This window comes from Amblyomma mixtum, chromosome 4, assembly GCF_055824585.1.
Source record: "Amblyomma mixtum isolate Tamu chromosome 4, ASM5582458v1, whole genome shotgun sequence".
NCBI lineage: Eukaryota > Metazoa > Arthropoda > Arachnida > Ixodida > Ixodidae > Amblyomma > Amblyomma mixtum.
In genome coordinates, this window is record NC_143015.1 from 77548453 (window position 1) to 77565065 (window position 16613).

Consider the following 16613-nt stretch of genomic DNA (forward strand, 5'->3'; position numbering starts at 1 on the left):
TCTGGCACCTTGTGCAGCGTTCCACCGTTCCTACGCTCTTTGCTGGAATGTACTAAAAACACCACAGAGGAGAGTCCTTGCGAGTAACTGCGTTTTCATAAACAGAAGTTACGTAAGAGACCAACAGTTACCCCGTCAGGAGCTAATTGCAATGAGATCGCCCTAAGACTCAGTCTCTGCTGAGAAATTGCCAATTTTTGTATAGAATAAGTCAGGACATTATTACATTTTTGCCTTGTTTTGGTTTGGCTTACACTAAACATTTAGTTTGCGACATAAGTAGGAAAGCGCCACAAACGCCTGTAAATTTGTGCCTTGGTGTACACCGCTTGTCACCGCTTTGGTCAGTAGTACGTTAGAGCTCCAGCGTTGGGGAGATGAACAAGAGTGTGAGAAAAGTTCGTTTTTTTTCAGCTCAATTCACATCCTGCTTCGACATGACTTAACAGTTGAAGTGGCGCAGCCGGTGACCGCTATTTTTTTTTTTTGGATATTTATGTGTGAAACAGTGCCATGAAACTGGGAGCGTAACTGAAGCACCAAAGCAGGACCAGAGATTTAGAATAGAACGCATAATTCCGACCCCAAGAAGCTGAACCGATGAACAAAAGAGTGCCCTAACATGGGGCGTGCAACCCACCGGTTATACATGTATAAATTTAGAAACTTGTTGATTTCCAGACTATCTGTAGGCGAGCACAGGAAGATATTTATTTCTCAGTGTCACCGAATACGACATAAAAATTGACAACGCTTATTCTATAACGATTATTTGTTGTACTTGCGCTGTGCGGGCACACATTCTTTTAGACGCTGCTTGCAAATCTTGCTTTAGCGGGCACTGTACCCAGTGCGAAATATATAATAAAGGTATTTGCTTCAAGCAAAAATTCAGTCCTGCGGACTGTTCACCGCATGTGGACTCTGTACCGAAAATTACGGTATCCGCGTGAAGGGAGAGCACGGTAACCAACCACAGCCGGCACCCACAGATGTGCAAGCGGAGATGAGCAACAGACCTACGCTGGCAGAACACCGCGAGGCTTAGAAGCCATTCAAAGGTTTCAAGAGCCCTGCAAATTGTTTTAAATATCTCAAATTTGGTTTTAATAACAATTTCAGTTACGGCTTATTAGCCCAGGGGTGCTTCTGTGAGTGAGAATGTTCGTCAACGAAAAGATCGTCTAACCGGTGCAGCAATTTTGCGCAATTTACGTCTACAGGAGTCATCAGGAAATTAGACGGGAAAGAAAAAAATCAGAGGAAGCATGTCTTCCCCATCGATAAGCCTGGACGGCGCGGACATTGCTGTGTTCTCTGTGCTTACCGCCCTGGGTTACCTGGTCGGAATCTACTTCTCCGTGGCTCATCGGCGACGCAAGGTATGTTTCATGATGTAAAGGTGCCAAGGACGTTCTGATGATGTTGATTTTGTTTTGGTTAGTTCGGCTGCGAGGCATGTAATCAAAAATTTGGTTCATTTGAACCGACCGCAGCAGAAAGAAACGCGTGAATTGACTCACACTTAAACAATCGCGACAATTAAAGCCGGTAAAACAAAGAGGGAAGAACGCCCAATACAATCGCAGTGTTGTCTGCACTTATTTGCATTTGTTGCCGCTTCTTCTGAGCTTATTCAAGATTGAATTCGAACTAACGTGTCCGGATTTCAATCCTAGTGTTGCATGGATGGCAGATAAACTTCCCCAAGAAAGCAACCATGCGTAACCAAGCCAGCGCTACCGGTTAACTGACCTCGGTGGACGTAAAAGTTAAAACTACTATTTCCACACCTGCGTTAACTATCAAAAAGAAATGTGCCAGTATGACTAGAGGTTGGTTGGTTGGTTTATGGGGTTTAACGCCCCAAAGCGACTAAGGCTATGAGAGACGCCGTAGTGGAGGGCTCGAGAAATTTCGACCACGTGGGGTTCTTTAACGTGCACTGACATCGCTCAGTACACGAGCCTCTAGAATTTCTCCTGCAAAGAAATTCAACCGCCGCGGCCGGGATCGAACCCGCGTCTTTCGAGTCAGTAGCCGAGCACCATAACCACTGAGCCACCGCGGCGGCAGTATTACTAGAGATGCTGTGGTTTTGTTGCTGCCGGCTGTAGTAGGTGATTAGCGATGGCAAGAATTATGGTGGAGTTAGTGTGAAGGGAAAGTGCGCGGCGTGCAAATGATAACAAAATGGGTTTGGCTAATGGGCTAGTACAAATCAAATGGAGAAAATTGAGCGAGGCATGTAAACCTCAGTACAGAAACCTGGAGCTAAAAGGATGTATTTGAAGCAAAAAAAAAAAAGGGAAGCCCTCGGTGGTACAGGGTCAGGTTAGAAGATTGGATTATGCAATTTTCTTGGATATAGTGGGCGCTGTTGGAACAGGGCAGGGCTGATTAGAGAATGACAAGATAAGCCTTGATCCTCTAGCTGATGATGACTATTAGTGAAGGAATTAGAAGGGGGTTGATTTGAGACTAGCTTCTCAGCGATAACCGGAATGCTGTTGTTCAGATCCTAATAATTATTGAATGAAGTGCCATAAGTGCGAATCTGACATAAGTTGCTTAATCGCGGGCGTCGAAAGCTTTACAACTGCACGCTTAGCCAGGGTGTAGAACCGGAACCGAACCTGAACCCGAAACCGGAACCGAACCCGAATTTTCACCCGGAACCGGAGCCGAACCGAACCCATATTTTTTTCGCCATCTTGGAACTGAACCCGAACCGGAACGATTCAAAGGAACCGTTCCGAACCGGTTCGGAGCTCGGTTCAGCCCCGCTTTTTTTGCAATCCGGCACACTTCTTTTTTTTTTCAGACAAAATGAGATAGCCTTGCACGTAGGTTTATCCATCCCAAGCTGTCTGTGTTGGAAAGTGGGAGAATGGCACCAAGTACTTGAGACGACAAAATTGAATGAAGTATAGTGTGTGGAAACCTAATCGACTCTTCTGTAATATACTAGCGCACATTCTAAAGCACTGTAAGTCAGGTTTATGTGAAATCTTGAGTTATTACTTCTCCTTTTCATGTTTGCGTATGATTTTAATCAAATTGTTAGCACTGATCTAACTCAATAAAGGACTATAGACACCAAATTTCTCCTTGCGCATTTTCTTCTTTCAAACGATGATTTCGACATTGGTATACATGGAGCACCTCGTGGTATTTGCCTACAGCCAATACATAATTTGTTTTCGAATTTCTTCGTGACGTTGTTTTAGTTTCATCAGCAGAGCGATGGCAGGTAACAACCTGTAGTGAAATTTAGGTTACATGAGGCACGAAATAAACCGGCAATGTAACTGCTCGTAAGTCGTTTGTTGTAATTCTAGCCTTTGACGCAGGCTGGTTTATGTGCAGTAGTGAGTCAAAACGAAGTATCAGCGTCTATATCACAGTTTTTGCAGGCCTCACGTGACGGTTCAACTACAAGTCACAGCATTTTTAGGTTGATGAAACCGAAACAGCATGGAGAATAAATTCTTTTCTAAATTATTCAGCGGCCGTAGGCGAATACCGTATGGTGATCCACGTATCCCAATATCTAAGTCATCGTTTGAAAGAAGTAAGCACGTAATAAAATTTGGGTGCACAGTCCTTTAAGCACCGATTGAGAATGCCTTCCCTTTATTTGTCATTTACCACAAATATATGAAACATTAGCGCAACGACCTAACAACGCTGTGGCAGGGGTTTTAGGGAAAAGGAAATGGCGCAGTAACAGTGTCAAGGGAAGGGGGAAGGTGGGAGTGAAAGAAGAAAGGAAGGAAGAGGTGCAGTTGGGGAGGGCTTCGGAACATTTGGACTTCAACATGCACTGACACCACACTGGGTGCTTTTTGCGTTTCCCTCCAACGAAACGCCGCCGGGTTCGAACCCGGGTACACCGAATAAGTAGCCGAGCGTCAAAAACACTGAGCCACCGCAGTGGGTAGAGCAAAATTTACTTTTACCAGCGTTCGTTGTCACCGACAGCAGGTACTAAATAAAACCCTTCGCGATGGGTCAGTGGTGCAATAAAGAAAAAACAAATGCCGCGGTGGCTGTGGAGCTCGGCTGCTGATCCAAGGTTGCGTCGCATCCGAGTCACGTGCACAATCACATGACCACGTCTGGGGAAGCGGTGGTCGGAGCAGCGGTGAGCCACGTGGTCTTACGTCACAGCCACACCTCCGGCGCTCCAATCTGCTGAAGGTCAAAATGCAGTACTCGATCACCTTGGCGAAATATGACGTGATAGAGCTCTCGCTCCAAAACTCTGGCTGGTTAAGTTAAACTGGAGTCCACCACTACAGCGTCCATCGTATAGAGGCCGTGTATACTCGACACGTCAAACACAAGGTATTATTACTGTTATTACCAAATGAAGGATGGACAAATTGATGCTATACTTATAAGAAACAAATTAAATACTGATTACACAAAGGGGCCATGCCGAAATGCATGCGTTAGCTTGCATGTGATAGTGATTACGCCCAGAAAGATGCTACTGCATTGAGATGCAACTGCGATGAAATGCTTCCGTTACGCCGAACTGTTCTGCTTATCAAAACATGATGCCAGTCGCTAGCAGGCCGCTTCATCACACTGTTCTCGGACTGCTTGATCTTGGATTCTCTGTCTGGCGGCTTATATCTACTTTTCGCTGTCATACTTCCGTTTATTGGAGTCTGAGACGAAAGGCTTATGCTTGTTGGCGTTTTTTCGTAGAACGCTTGGACAATGGCATACGTTGAGCATTCACAACAATCCGCCTCGGCTACATTGGGTGCAGGCGAGTGATGGGGGGTGGTGGGAGGGGTGAAGGTTTACCAGTGAGTGGCCGGACGTGCGCTTGCAGGGGTGTGCATCAAGGGTGGAGGCTGCACACACACACACACACACACACACACACACACACACACACACACACACACACACACACACACACACACACACACACACACACACACACACACACACACACACACACACACACACACACACACACACACACACACACACACACACACACACACACACACACACACACACACACACACACACACACACACACACACACACACACACACACACACACACACACACACACACACACACACACACACACACACACACACACACACACACACACACACACACACACACACACACACACACACACACACACACACACACACACACACACACACACACACACACACACACACACACACACACACACACACACACACACACACACACACACACACACACACACACACACACACACACACACACACACACACACACACACACACACACACACACACACACACACACACACACACACACACGCACGCACGCACGCACGCACGCACGCACACACACACACACACACGCACACACGCACGCACGCACGCACGAACGCACGCACACGCGCGCGCACACACACACACACACACACGCACACAGTGCGGTTATTTTTGGGAAGGGAGGCTAAACTGCTAACGCAGTAAAAAGGACAACTAAACGAGTATGCACACTCCGAGATGGATTTGTATCAGCGGCCGCGCAACAGAAAACCTCCGTTTGGAGATGCCTTAGGTTACTCCGCCATCTCTCCGAGGCTTCTTTTTATCGTTGTTGCATGAAATATGAGGAACCTCTATGACATTCCTCGTGCCTTGCTTGATCTCGTCGAATTCAGAGATCTCAGCATAAGTCCTTACGTCACCATGGCTCCCTTACTCCACCCGCTCATCGAAATTTCGGAATGAGTCAGGAGATTGAGCTTGAGCAGCATATTCCTTCAGCGGTAAAGAGCACTCTTCTCTGAACAGCAACCTCGTTGAACGCGGGGTTCCTGTCTGTTGATCCATCATGCGGGTGTTCCACAAGCTAAGCGGTCCTACGAACACGAAGAATTCCCACGGAATTCCGGAGTCTTTCGTCGCAGACAAATGTTATTGTGAAGTGCATGTTCTCAATGTCCATTTTAAGAGACTGCTGAAGTATGCCCCAAAAAATGCAGCATCGCGACAAAAAGAAACTATTATTTTGTTGCTCAGTGATTTCTCGTTGCTCTCACGGGTAGCAATTCACTGACCACGGCACAAACGCCTCCTTAGCGCAAAGGTACGTCCTAACACGTAAGATCCATGTTTGAAGCGTGAAAAATGTTTTTGCGGCCGATTGAAACTACAGTAAAGCCCATTTATAACGAACCTGACGGTCACGCGGATTCCGTTCGTTGTATCTGATGTTCGTAGTAAGTAGACTCTTCGTATAAAAGCCAAAAATACTAAGGCCACTAAAAGTGGCGTTTATTTCTTATAAAACTGCTTTATGGGCGCCTACTTGTGCAAAGCAGATCCTGCAGCGGCTCTTTCCTGGCTACCTAGGGTGGTCAGTTATTCCTCGTGGAGACTCTTGCTGCCAACTATCAAATTTAGCGATGGGTGTATAACTAATCGTGGTTGAAGTGTCCACAGCAGCTGGTGGCAGGTAGGCCACATAAAAAAGATTCCTGAGAGTACGGGAGTGCTTCGTCTTCGTCGCAGCAATTTTGTGGTCTACAGGAGCGTAGTTATATATATATCTAAGGAAACATCTGGCCAGCCATGGATCAACGAAGCGTTGTCACACATCTACATACGTCCGGTCACGTGTGTTTTTGAGCTGCTTCTGTCGTTCCTGTGCTCATGCAGCGACGAAAGTAGCGCAGCGCTCGTGGCACAGAGTGCATCAGTTGCACTGGCCGCTGTATGACGCTATCTGCACGTGGAAGCAGCGCAAAAGATGGGGCCATCTGGGCAGGCTATGCATACCACGTGACCAGCCCGTAGCTAGCACGCATGGCTAGCAAGGCTTTAAAAACTCTCAAATCGCTGTTGTTACTTGATTCACGACCATGGTCAGTAGCTTCGATTTCGGCGATGCCCCTTTCTCACACGCACCGTGCTTCTTCCACTTGAGAGGCTTTGCCCAGCCGGCGAACACGCAGGCAGTGATTGCCCTCATTTTCCGTCGACGCGGGCTTGGCCTGCGGTTACTTACTGTTTGAATAGGGAGTTATAGCATATCATTACCGCGTTGACGTTACTGTGTACAGTGTTCCCAGACGCCGGATTTTCCGGTTAGTGCTGCGCACTGCAGTGCCGCCTTTTATCGCGTTTTTGGGTCGACATGTTCATTCCGGAGCAGTGTCGTGAAGGTTGAGAGGCGTTCTCTCACTCCGCGCTCACTGGAAGCACGTGAGGATAGTTTACCGCGCCTCCTCATTCGCTACAACCGAGTGGTGCTGCAAAAGTTTTTAGTTGTATCTGCGACGAATTGTCTTTGCCCTTACGCATATTTTCTCGGTAACACCGCACCCGTTCGTAACAAGCGAGCGTTCGTTATATCTTCGGCCGTTGGGCTGGACTACATCCGCTGAATTCGTATCAAGAAAGGCTAGGTAAGGCTGCAGATATATGGGTAGAGGAAGAAATGACCGGTCACAACCTTTATCGTTTGCCTTGTGGAGATGTCGTACAGGTATCCCAAGGAAAAGCGAAGAGGGAGAAAACCGAATGTATGAGCATAAAGTTCTCCCACGACCATGTCCAGAAAAGACAGACGAGCACTGAGCCGCCTATTAAGCACAGCTCCCAGAAAGGGTTTGTTTGTAGTTTAGAAGATAAATGCCCTGAAACAAGTTGGTGAACAAATGGTACACGACACATTCACCAGACTCTACCAGGCGCAAACAATTCTGTAGAGGCACATGCTCCCTTTGATAGCCCCCAGGAAAAGTTGCAAAAATTCTACGCAGTGCAAGTACACCTTCTTCCCAGCAGAATGCTGCACTTGCAAGAACGTTGCAACGCAACATCCAAACGAAGATGTTACCAATTTGTGTCTGTGCAGAAACGAAGCGCCTCAACCTAACCTATCCAAGCGTGTTTTTTTTTTCATCATACTCTTTTTATCACAATAAAAGAGGTCGACGTCATCATAACAATTCATAGTCGTAATTTCCCACTGTGCTAGTAAGAATACACGATTAGCTGTCTTTTTTAAGATACTGAGCTATAGGGGCTCTAGATATATAACGCGAGTCACAAAGGCTATTTCGAAGAGGAGATTTCAATAAAATATGTTCTGGTATGCTCAGTGTGTTAGGGAGAGCTAGTGCTCCCACGAGGCTCTCGTTCGGGGGGGGGGGGGGGGGGGGATGAGTGGGGGAGGGGTTCTCGCATATTCCCGTATCATGTAGGAAAGGGCGGGGTGACTGGCAAGTCGGTTTCGGGGCGACGAAAGGGTGTCTGTCTGTATATAGGAGCCGATGCATGGCAGCTCCGTTTCTCAACAGTGCGCGGGAACGTAGAGGCCGGGTGCGGCGGTCATGTCGGCGCCCCCGTAAGTGCACTGTGTACGAAAAATTCCCGACTGACTCGGGCTTCAAGGATCGCACGACGGGGTCTCCGAAATCGCTCAAGCTGGAGCGTTTTGTAGATGCAAAATCCACCGGCTTTTCTCCTCATATGTCATTAGACGGATTATAGCATACACATAGCCGTACATTATATTTCGAGTTTATTTCATTTTACGGCTCCTGCCTTAAATTCGTCTTTTTGCCGCGGACAATAAATAAAGTGGGTAAAGTGAGTAAATCTCTAATTGAACAAATTTCTGCATTTTTGCTTTTATATATCGATGCAACAAAAAAAAGTAAACACCATAACAAGGTTGATTAAAACTCATCTACGTTCTAATTTTTTTTTGCCCTGAACCCGTTTGAACCGGTTCGAACCGGTTCAGTACGGTCCGAACCGGTTCGAACCGGAACGGAATGTCGCTCTGGAACCGAACCCGGAACTGAACCCGAAAGGTGTGAACTCGAACCTGAACCGAACCCGAAAAAATTCCGGTTCGACACCCTGCGCTTAGCCGCCCACGCCGGCTCAGCTGTGCTTACGAAGTGCGCGTGATCTACGCTAAAACGAAAACAAGCATTATGATAGCCTTTTCGACGAAGCGAACCTCATTCGCTTAGTGTAGGATCCCAATGGCACGTGTTTACGCTTGTTTCGCATTTGTCCTTGTTCCGGGTCGTGTTGGCGGCCCCTTTGCAAGGCTTGTAGGAATGTGCCAGATGTCATGCTGAATCGTTTCACCTCTCGATCCCACTGACTGCTGAGCTATACGTAGACGAAAACATTCTGCGCTTTATAGGGAAAGAAAACTTATTAAAAAGGTATTCCAACTTCGCAAGTGCAAACATGAGTGGTGGTTTGGCGTTTTGATGCCATAGAGTAGCATGCAAGATAAGTACTGCGACTCCTTACTATGGCAAACAATACAGCAAGCCATACCCAACAATTGTGGACAAAAGCATTTTTCAGTTGGAAACCATTTAAGAACTCAATTTTTTCATATCATGTAAGGTTTAACTATAACAATCAATATATCCGCATATCATCCGCCGGCAGTCTTGCGTTTTTTTTTATTAACGTTTTTGCTATCGTCAAAAACCTTTCCCTATTTGTTTTCTATTGTAGCCTTGACTGTTCAATGCGATCGATAGAATTGCTTCAAAACAAAAATTTGGTACATATCAGAAGAATGGACCATTACCTTCAATATTTCCATAGTCTAAACATTTTTCAATTTTCGCAATTTTTATTCCGGAATGTTGGACAAGATATTGGGTTTGTTGTGACGTTAATATTTTTATTCAATAGGTTCCGATATTCTCTACGTTCTTTGCGGCATAAAACCGAGATAAAACAGCGTCACATTTCTGCAGAGGCATAATTTCTTCTGTGGTATACTTACGCCTGTTGCCGTTTCTGTAATAAGACCATTGCGTATTTGATTTGATTTAAGATTTGATTTCATTTATCACACATACATGAGGAGGTGGGAGAAAAAGCTGTTATTATGCAGCTCGACTCGGCTCCCATCCCCTATCCGAGAGCAGAGCATCAGCTACAGATGCATATGATGTCAACTAAAAACACACAATACATATATGATGGAACCGCAATCAACAGAACAAAAAGTTACAATGAATTAATAACACAGAAAATAATAAATGTACACAATGAATTGCGAGAGGAAAAAAAACAGGAATGATGTAATACCGCATTGGTCACGTTAGACCATACACATAATTTTACAGATGTAAGACGAACATAACAAAAACAACCAGTTCAGCGCACTCAATGCCAAGTCCTCTATGTCGAGTCCTTCATTCCTGAAAGAATTCAGTATATTCGGAATGGCTGTACATAACATCTGAACACCGTAATTGGTCCGTGAATGAGGCGCAGATTAGAATTAGGGATGTCTCGTTGAATAATGACTCCTAAGTCTTAAACATGCCATGCCTGCAGGAAAGTTTATCTCTTGTTTTTGTTGGCTTCTGAAAGTTCTGCACAGGTGATATTTCTATACGTCTGACAACGGTATTAAATTAAAATTTTTCAACAAAAAGCGAGGGTTGTGAGTTGAGGTGATATTTCTATACATCTGACAACGGTATTAAATTAAAAAAAATTTCAACAGAAAGCGAGGGTTGTGAGTTGAAGAATTGTTGGAGGTAACTTCAATTAGCGTATTTTAGAGTTTTATTAGTTCGGACATATTTGTGTCCGTCGTCGTACCCCACGCCAAAGACAGTGCTGTATATGAGAAAGAAAAAGTGAATGATAGATAATAAGTCTAGTGTTTATAGGTAGTAACTTGGTTTTGCGAAACAATATGCCTGTTACACGTGCCGATTTAGTTACAACATGATCTACGTGCGTGTCCCATTGCAAATTTTCCTGAAAAAATGCGCATAAAGTTTAGAAACAATTGACCCTTTCTATTGGTTTATTATTTAACATTAAAGATAAGTATGGGCAACGTGCTTTCCCTCGCTCTAAAAATTACAGCCTTAGTTATTGCACCATTAATGACTAACGTGTTACTAGAAACCCAGTCTTGTAGTTTCTTTAATGTGTCATTTGCCCGCCGGCACAGTACCTCTTTGTCATTATCAACTAAAAAGGAGACTGGTATCATCGGCGTAGACAACAAATTTGAGTGACGTATCCAGGTCGACAATATCACTTATATATATTTTAAAGAGTTATGGGCCTAAAATGCTATCTTGATGTACTCAAAATGGATTAGGTTTAATTGAGGATGAGAAAAAATTCAAAGTTACGTATTGCTTGCGATAGCCAAAGTACGACTGAATAACATCGTAAGCGGTGCCGCGAACACCATAACAACTTAGCTTTTGTAAAAGTAAACTGCGGTTGAGAGAGTCGAATGCTTTGCGGAAATCGACAAAAATTCCTAGTGTATAATAGTTTTGTTGAATGCCCTTAAGGATACACTCTTTATGATCAAGCAGGGCAAGTTCAGTGGAACGTTGTTTCCGGCAGCCATACTGTGTATTTTTCATCAAGTTGTATTTATCTGTGAACCGTACTATGCATGAAAGAAAACTTTTTCAAGTAGCCTTGAATATATTGGCAAGATAAATATTGGTCCGTAGTTATCTAGGTTATTTTTACCTCCTCTCTTATAAATAACACACCCTCTAGCTGTTAACAAAGCTTCAGGGAAGCAGCCATTTGTAAGGCAGAGATTAACAAGACAAGTGAGTGGCACTTTCATAACATCCACAACAAATTTTACAGGACATATCTCAATGTAACAAAAATCGCAGGATGTAGAGTTATTTAACTGCATAGCAGTCGAAACAACTTCTGCATCTCTAACTGGGTTTTAAAAAACTCTATGCTCGCATTCACTGCTCATCTATGCGGCATGGCCTCCTAGCGGTGGTATAATGTCACCTCATTTGTATGCACAGAGTGATTTGGCTGAAGTATTGTTTACCATATTGCATGAATTACCGGCAATTTTTAATGGAAGGAAACCGCGCAAAAGACAGGGACGTGACAAGACCACACAAGCGTTGAACTAACAGTTGGCGTTTCATGTCAAAGAGGACGATTTATAGGTCCCACAGCACAGAAACAAAACTGCCCCACTCGGACTATTATCAGCTGATAACAGGCACAAGGCACGACTTCAACGCGGCGCCTGGCGTATAAAAGGAAGTTTGAAACCGTGAGCTAAGTTTAAACTGAAATTCATCGCTAAAAAAAGAGAAACAAGAAAAAATACGGCAGAGACGGTTATGATTGCTTGCCTGTGGGAACGCGAAAGCATTACTCCCCCCGGGTACAGTCTTTGCCAAAAGTAACCGGGCACATATGGTTTGTTTCTGAGCCGCGTAGCGAAGCACTTAAGCTATGATTCTGTGTTAAGTAAGGTGAGCCCTTGCCCATACGTTTTGACACATTTAGGTCTTTCGGGGGTGCTTTAAACGGTTCGTTATCAGTAAAGAAGCAAAAAGCTGTTGCTTGGTTACTTTTGTCAAAGGGGGTATATTGCTTACTCGTAATGTTTGTGCATGCATTAAAGTTCTTTCTACAAGTTAACTGAAAGCCACAGCGGCGTACAGCGTTCCGGATTGTGTCCACGCGCGTATGCCTCCACCTTGTCTGCTCTATAGCTAACGAGGGCCGCGATTCTGGCAGTCTTGGTGCCGTAGGTAGCATAAGAGAGTTCTCGCACAGCTTCCGCCCTCACCGTTCAATGAAGTTACTACGGGGCACTCACTGTAATACAGGACTCACTACGTCGGCTGTTATGAACGAGGGCTGCGCTAGTGAACACTTTCATGGTTCGGTTACGTTACGTATAAATACCACCGAAAGCAGATTAGACAGCCGCCACCGTAGCACAGTTGGTAGAGCACCGGACGCGAAATTCGGAGGTCGTGGGTTAGGATCCCACCGGTGGCATCACTTGTTGTTGGGCTAGTTGGTAATACATGCTTCTGAAGGAACCAGCGCAAAAAACACAATGGACAAGAAAAAGGCGGAACACGAAGGACAGAAGCGCTGAGCGCTGAAAAGAATCATCAGCGCTCCTGTCCGTCGTCTTCCGCCTTTCTCTTGTCCCTTGTGTTTTTTGCGCTGGTTCCTTCAGAAACCGGTGGCATGTCGTCGTTTTCAAGCGAAAGCTTTACTACTTGCACTTTCAGCCTTTGCCGTGGCGGGGCGGTGCCACCATTGACCTTTAGTTCACCTCTGTGTGACGTCTTGTGTGACATCACGCCGAAGAGAAGGGCGACCGACTCGCGCCGTCGCAAGCCGCGGCGGTGCCACCACCGGCGCCTAACTCCTGCGCTCTCCGCTAGGAGCGCAACAGGTGCTTTGTGACGTCACGCCGCAGAGAAGGGCGACCGACTCGCGCCGTCGTAAGCCGCGGCGGTGCCACCACCGGCGTCTAACTCCTGCGCTCTCCGCTAGGAGCGCGATTGTGGCGTTACGCTGAAGAGATTAGGCTCACCTACAATTTTCTTCAGCCTATGTAATAACTGATGAATGAAGGGATTACTGCCGTCCTCGCAAGTGTATTGTCATTCACCTTGGCTGCAGAGTAGCCTCAAAGATCAGCAGTGACTTTTCCGCGATGATTCGCAACATAGCGGCCGGCTACGCTTCCCGTTCCAACCTATCCAACTGAGTGCTGAGGCTAGAGAAGGCTTCATGTTCACAGGACCTCCCAACGGCGCAATGTATGACAGCCCTCACGACGCCTCGTTTCACTAACTTCGAATGGGACGAGGTGAAGCAGCTAGTTTCATTGACCTCGTCCTATTCGAAGTTGGGGAAACGAGGCGTTGTGAGGGCTGTCATGAGGAGCGCCACAGAAATACAGTGGTAAGCGCTCTGTCTGTTTTTAACGTTCTCTAAAGAGTATTAAAAAATTAGTGGGCTCATGGCTGCATAAGATACCTAAATATTGATCTGTACTGTCATAGCATTTGATAATGTGTCTCTGCTTGCACGTTTATGGAGGTACGCAAGGGAAGTGGGGCACTCAGGCTTTGACCAGCGACCTTTTTTTTAAAAAAAAGCAGTGACACCAACCACTCGCATAATAAACACAAAATCCCCACAGAACAGAACTTCTTATCTCGAGCACCCGGAAAGCAGTAAGCTGTATTTAACATCCCTACGTCAGTGAGATTACGACAGGGCATTTTCATTTTATGCAGTCCGTATTTTCTTTTAGTACACCCGACTCTAACGCAGGAGCATAGTTAAATTCCCGTGTGGGCAGGCTCATGTTCCATCCGCCCCATGGAATTGTTTCCTAATTTGTCGCGACTTGGAGAAACCCAAGCGTTCACGGGGAAATTCTCTAGAGCCTCGCCGTGGTGGCTCAGAGGTTACGGCGCTGGGCTGCTGACCCAAAGCACGCGGGTTCGATCTCGGCCGTGGCAGCCGAATTTCGATGGAGGCGAAATACTGAAGGCCCGTGTTCTGTGCGATGTCAGTGCACGTTGAAGAAACCCAGGTTGTCGAAATTTCCGGAGCCCTTCACTGTGGCGTCCCTCATAGCCTGAGTCGCTTTGGGACGTTAAACCCTAATAAACCAAACCAAACCTAAATTCTCTAGTATTAAATCATTTCATGTGGCTTATACTTGTCACAGATATACGTTGACTGAAAATCAGGTTTCTTTCTTATCACCTAGGTGCTTCCAGCTGAAGACAGTGGAAGCGTGAGCGCCGACGTGGACGCATTTCTGGGGGGCCGCAGCCTTCCCGCGGCCGCGCTGACCATATCCGTCCTGGCTTCCGTGGTGAACGGTGTGTCCGTTGTTGGATTCCTGGGCCACTTCTACGCCTACGGATTCCACTTGGTCTGGCTGCTGGCTGCCACACCCCTCGCAGTGGCAGTGACGTCAACGGTCCTGGTGCCCCTGCTTTATGAGCTGCGGGTTGTGTCCGTTTTCCAGGTAAGGCATTCAGTAGGATTTCGAAATACACGTGCGGGACATCGAGGCTTTTGGGCCAAGTGACCTTGTGACGTGAGCAATCTGACCATCGTGGCAACACAGGGCAGCTCAGTTATTGATTGGTGGCGAGAGGTCGCTCGGGAAGAGTAACCTCGGGAAGAGCAACCTAAGATTTTGAAGCCCCACCGGTGGGCGCACCTTCCATCGCAGGGCAGTGCAGAATCGCTTAACCACTGCACCACAACTTCAGAAGTGGTGTGGTGATTGAACTTCCCTCCAGTTTTAGTGCGCTAGAGCTAAAGACCCCACTCACTGATTTCGCGGTTTTTTGTCTGAAGGCTGCTTAACCTTGAACAGCGAACTTCGAAGCGAAACTGGGTGAAACCGAAGCGCTACTGCACTTAATTCGCATTTGGCCTAACCACGCTAAAGCATCGGCAATTTTTTTCCAGTAGGTAGGTAATCTCAGATCATGAATGGCAGTTTACCAATATCCTACTACAGAAAATTAAACAGGTGTATCTTACCGGTACTCACGTACGGGGCACAAACGGGGAGGCTAACAAAGAGGGTTCAGCTTAAGTTAAGGACAACACAGCGAGCTATGGAAAGAAAAATGATAGGTGTAACGCTAAGAGATCGGAAGCGGGTGGAGTGGGTGAGGAAACAAACGCGGGTTAATGACATCCTAGTCCAAATCAGGAGGAAGATACGGGCTTGGGCAGGACATGTAATGCGAAGGCAAGGTAACCGCTATGGTAACAGAGTGGATTCCAAGAGAGGGCAAGCACAGCAAGGGGCGGCAGAAAGTTAGGTGGGCGGATGATATTAAGACGTTTGCTGGGACACGGTGGCCGCAACTGGCGAAGGACAGGGTTAATTGGAGAGACATGGGAGAGGCCTTTGCCCTGAAGTGGACATAGTAAAGCTGATGATGATGATGAGCACTAACTAGACTTAAGCCTACTGTTCGCATATGTGGGCATTAACCCATTATTACTACCGCGCCAAACCCTTACGGCTGGGCTTAAGTGTCCCTTCTAGTTTTGGGAGGATATGCGGCAAGAGCGCGATGTAGAGCAGAGGCAGGTTTTTAGAGCCCACGCAGGGATGGGGTCATGGCTAGTGGAACAGAACGTCGCCACGTGCATCAGAAAGGCAACAGCGGTGACTAGGTGCGCAGCTGGTGGATATGCTTCATGATAATAATGACCTGCAATGCTTCGAAGAACAAAAGCGCTGAGGGAACTGGTGCGCACCTGTTCTAATGCAGCGCCGCACAATGAGCACGCAGCCAGCAATGCGGCGATCCGCCGGATGCCAGCATCAGAGCCGATACAACTCAGTCCTTGCCTCATTAACTGGTTCCATTGTTGGGCAAGTTGCCGAGTACTGTGACTTATGTTTTCAGGGACCTTGATTGCTGGCTTTTAACGCCATACCATCCGGTGAGCAATGAAGGCTAAAACTGTTCAGCGACACCTGTGTGAACCTCCGCCTACCAACTGTGGCAGGTGGCGTTTATGGAGATTGTCCTCTGTCCACTCGACAGCCGTTCCCCTCTTTCTATCCCCGCTTTCCATTTATCCATGAAAGGTGGGGGACGCCAGACAATGAATGGGTCAGAAAATGGAAGCGACTAAGAAAGTGCCTCCGACAACAGCAGGCCTACATGCTAGCTAGACAGCCTTAAGAACAACTATCTGCTCATAAATAAGGGTTGCGGGGCTATTGCTGCACCCATTGCTCTGGAAGAGCAA

General features: G+C 46.5%; 1 protein-coding gene across 1 annotated transcript in view; it reads left to right on the top strand.

The window, feature by feature from the left end:
* The first annotated feature begins 1202 nt into the window (after positions 1-1202).
* LOC149347129 (sodium-coupled monocarboxylate transporter 1-like) overlaps positions 1203-16613 on the top strand; it is a 51743-nt gene continuing 36332 nt past the window's right edge. The window contains exons 1-2 of the mRNA XM_089541498.1: positions 1203-1382; positions 14590-14853. Coding sequence (XP_089397624.1) covers positions 1269-1382; positions 14590-14853 — 378 coding nt within the window. The 5' untranslated portion in view covers positions 1203-1268. The remainder of the gene's footprint in view (positions 1383-14589; positions 14854-16613) is intronic.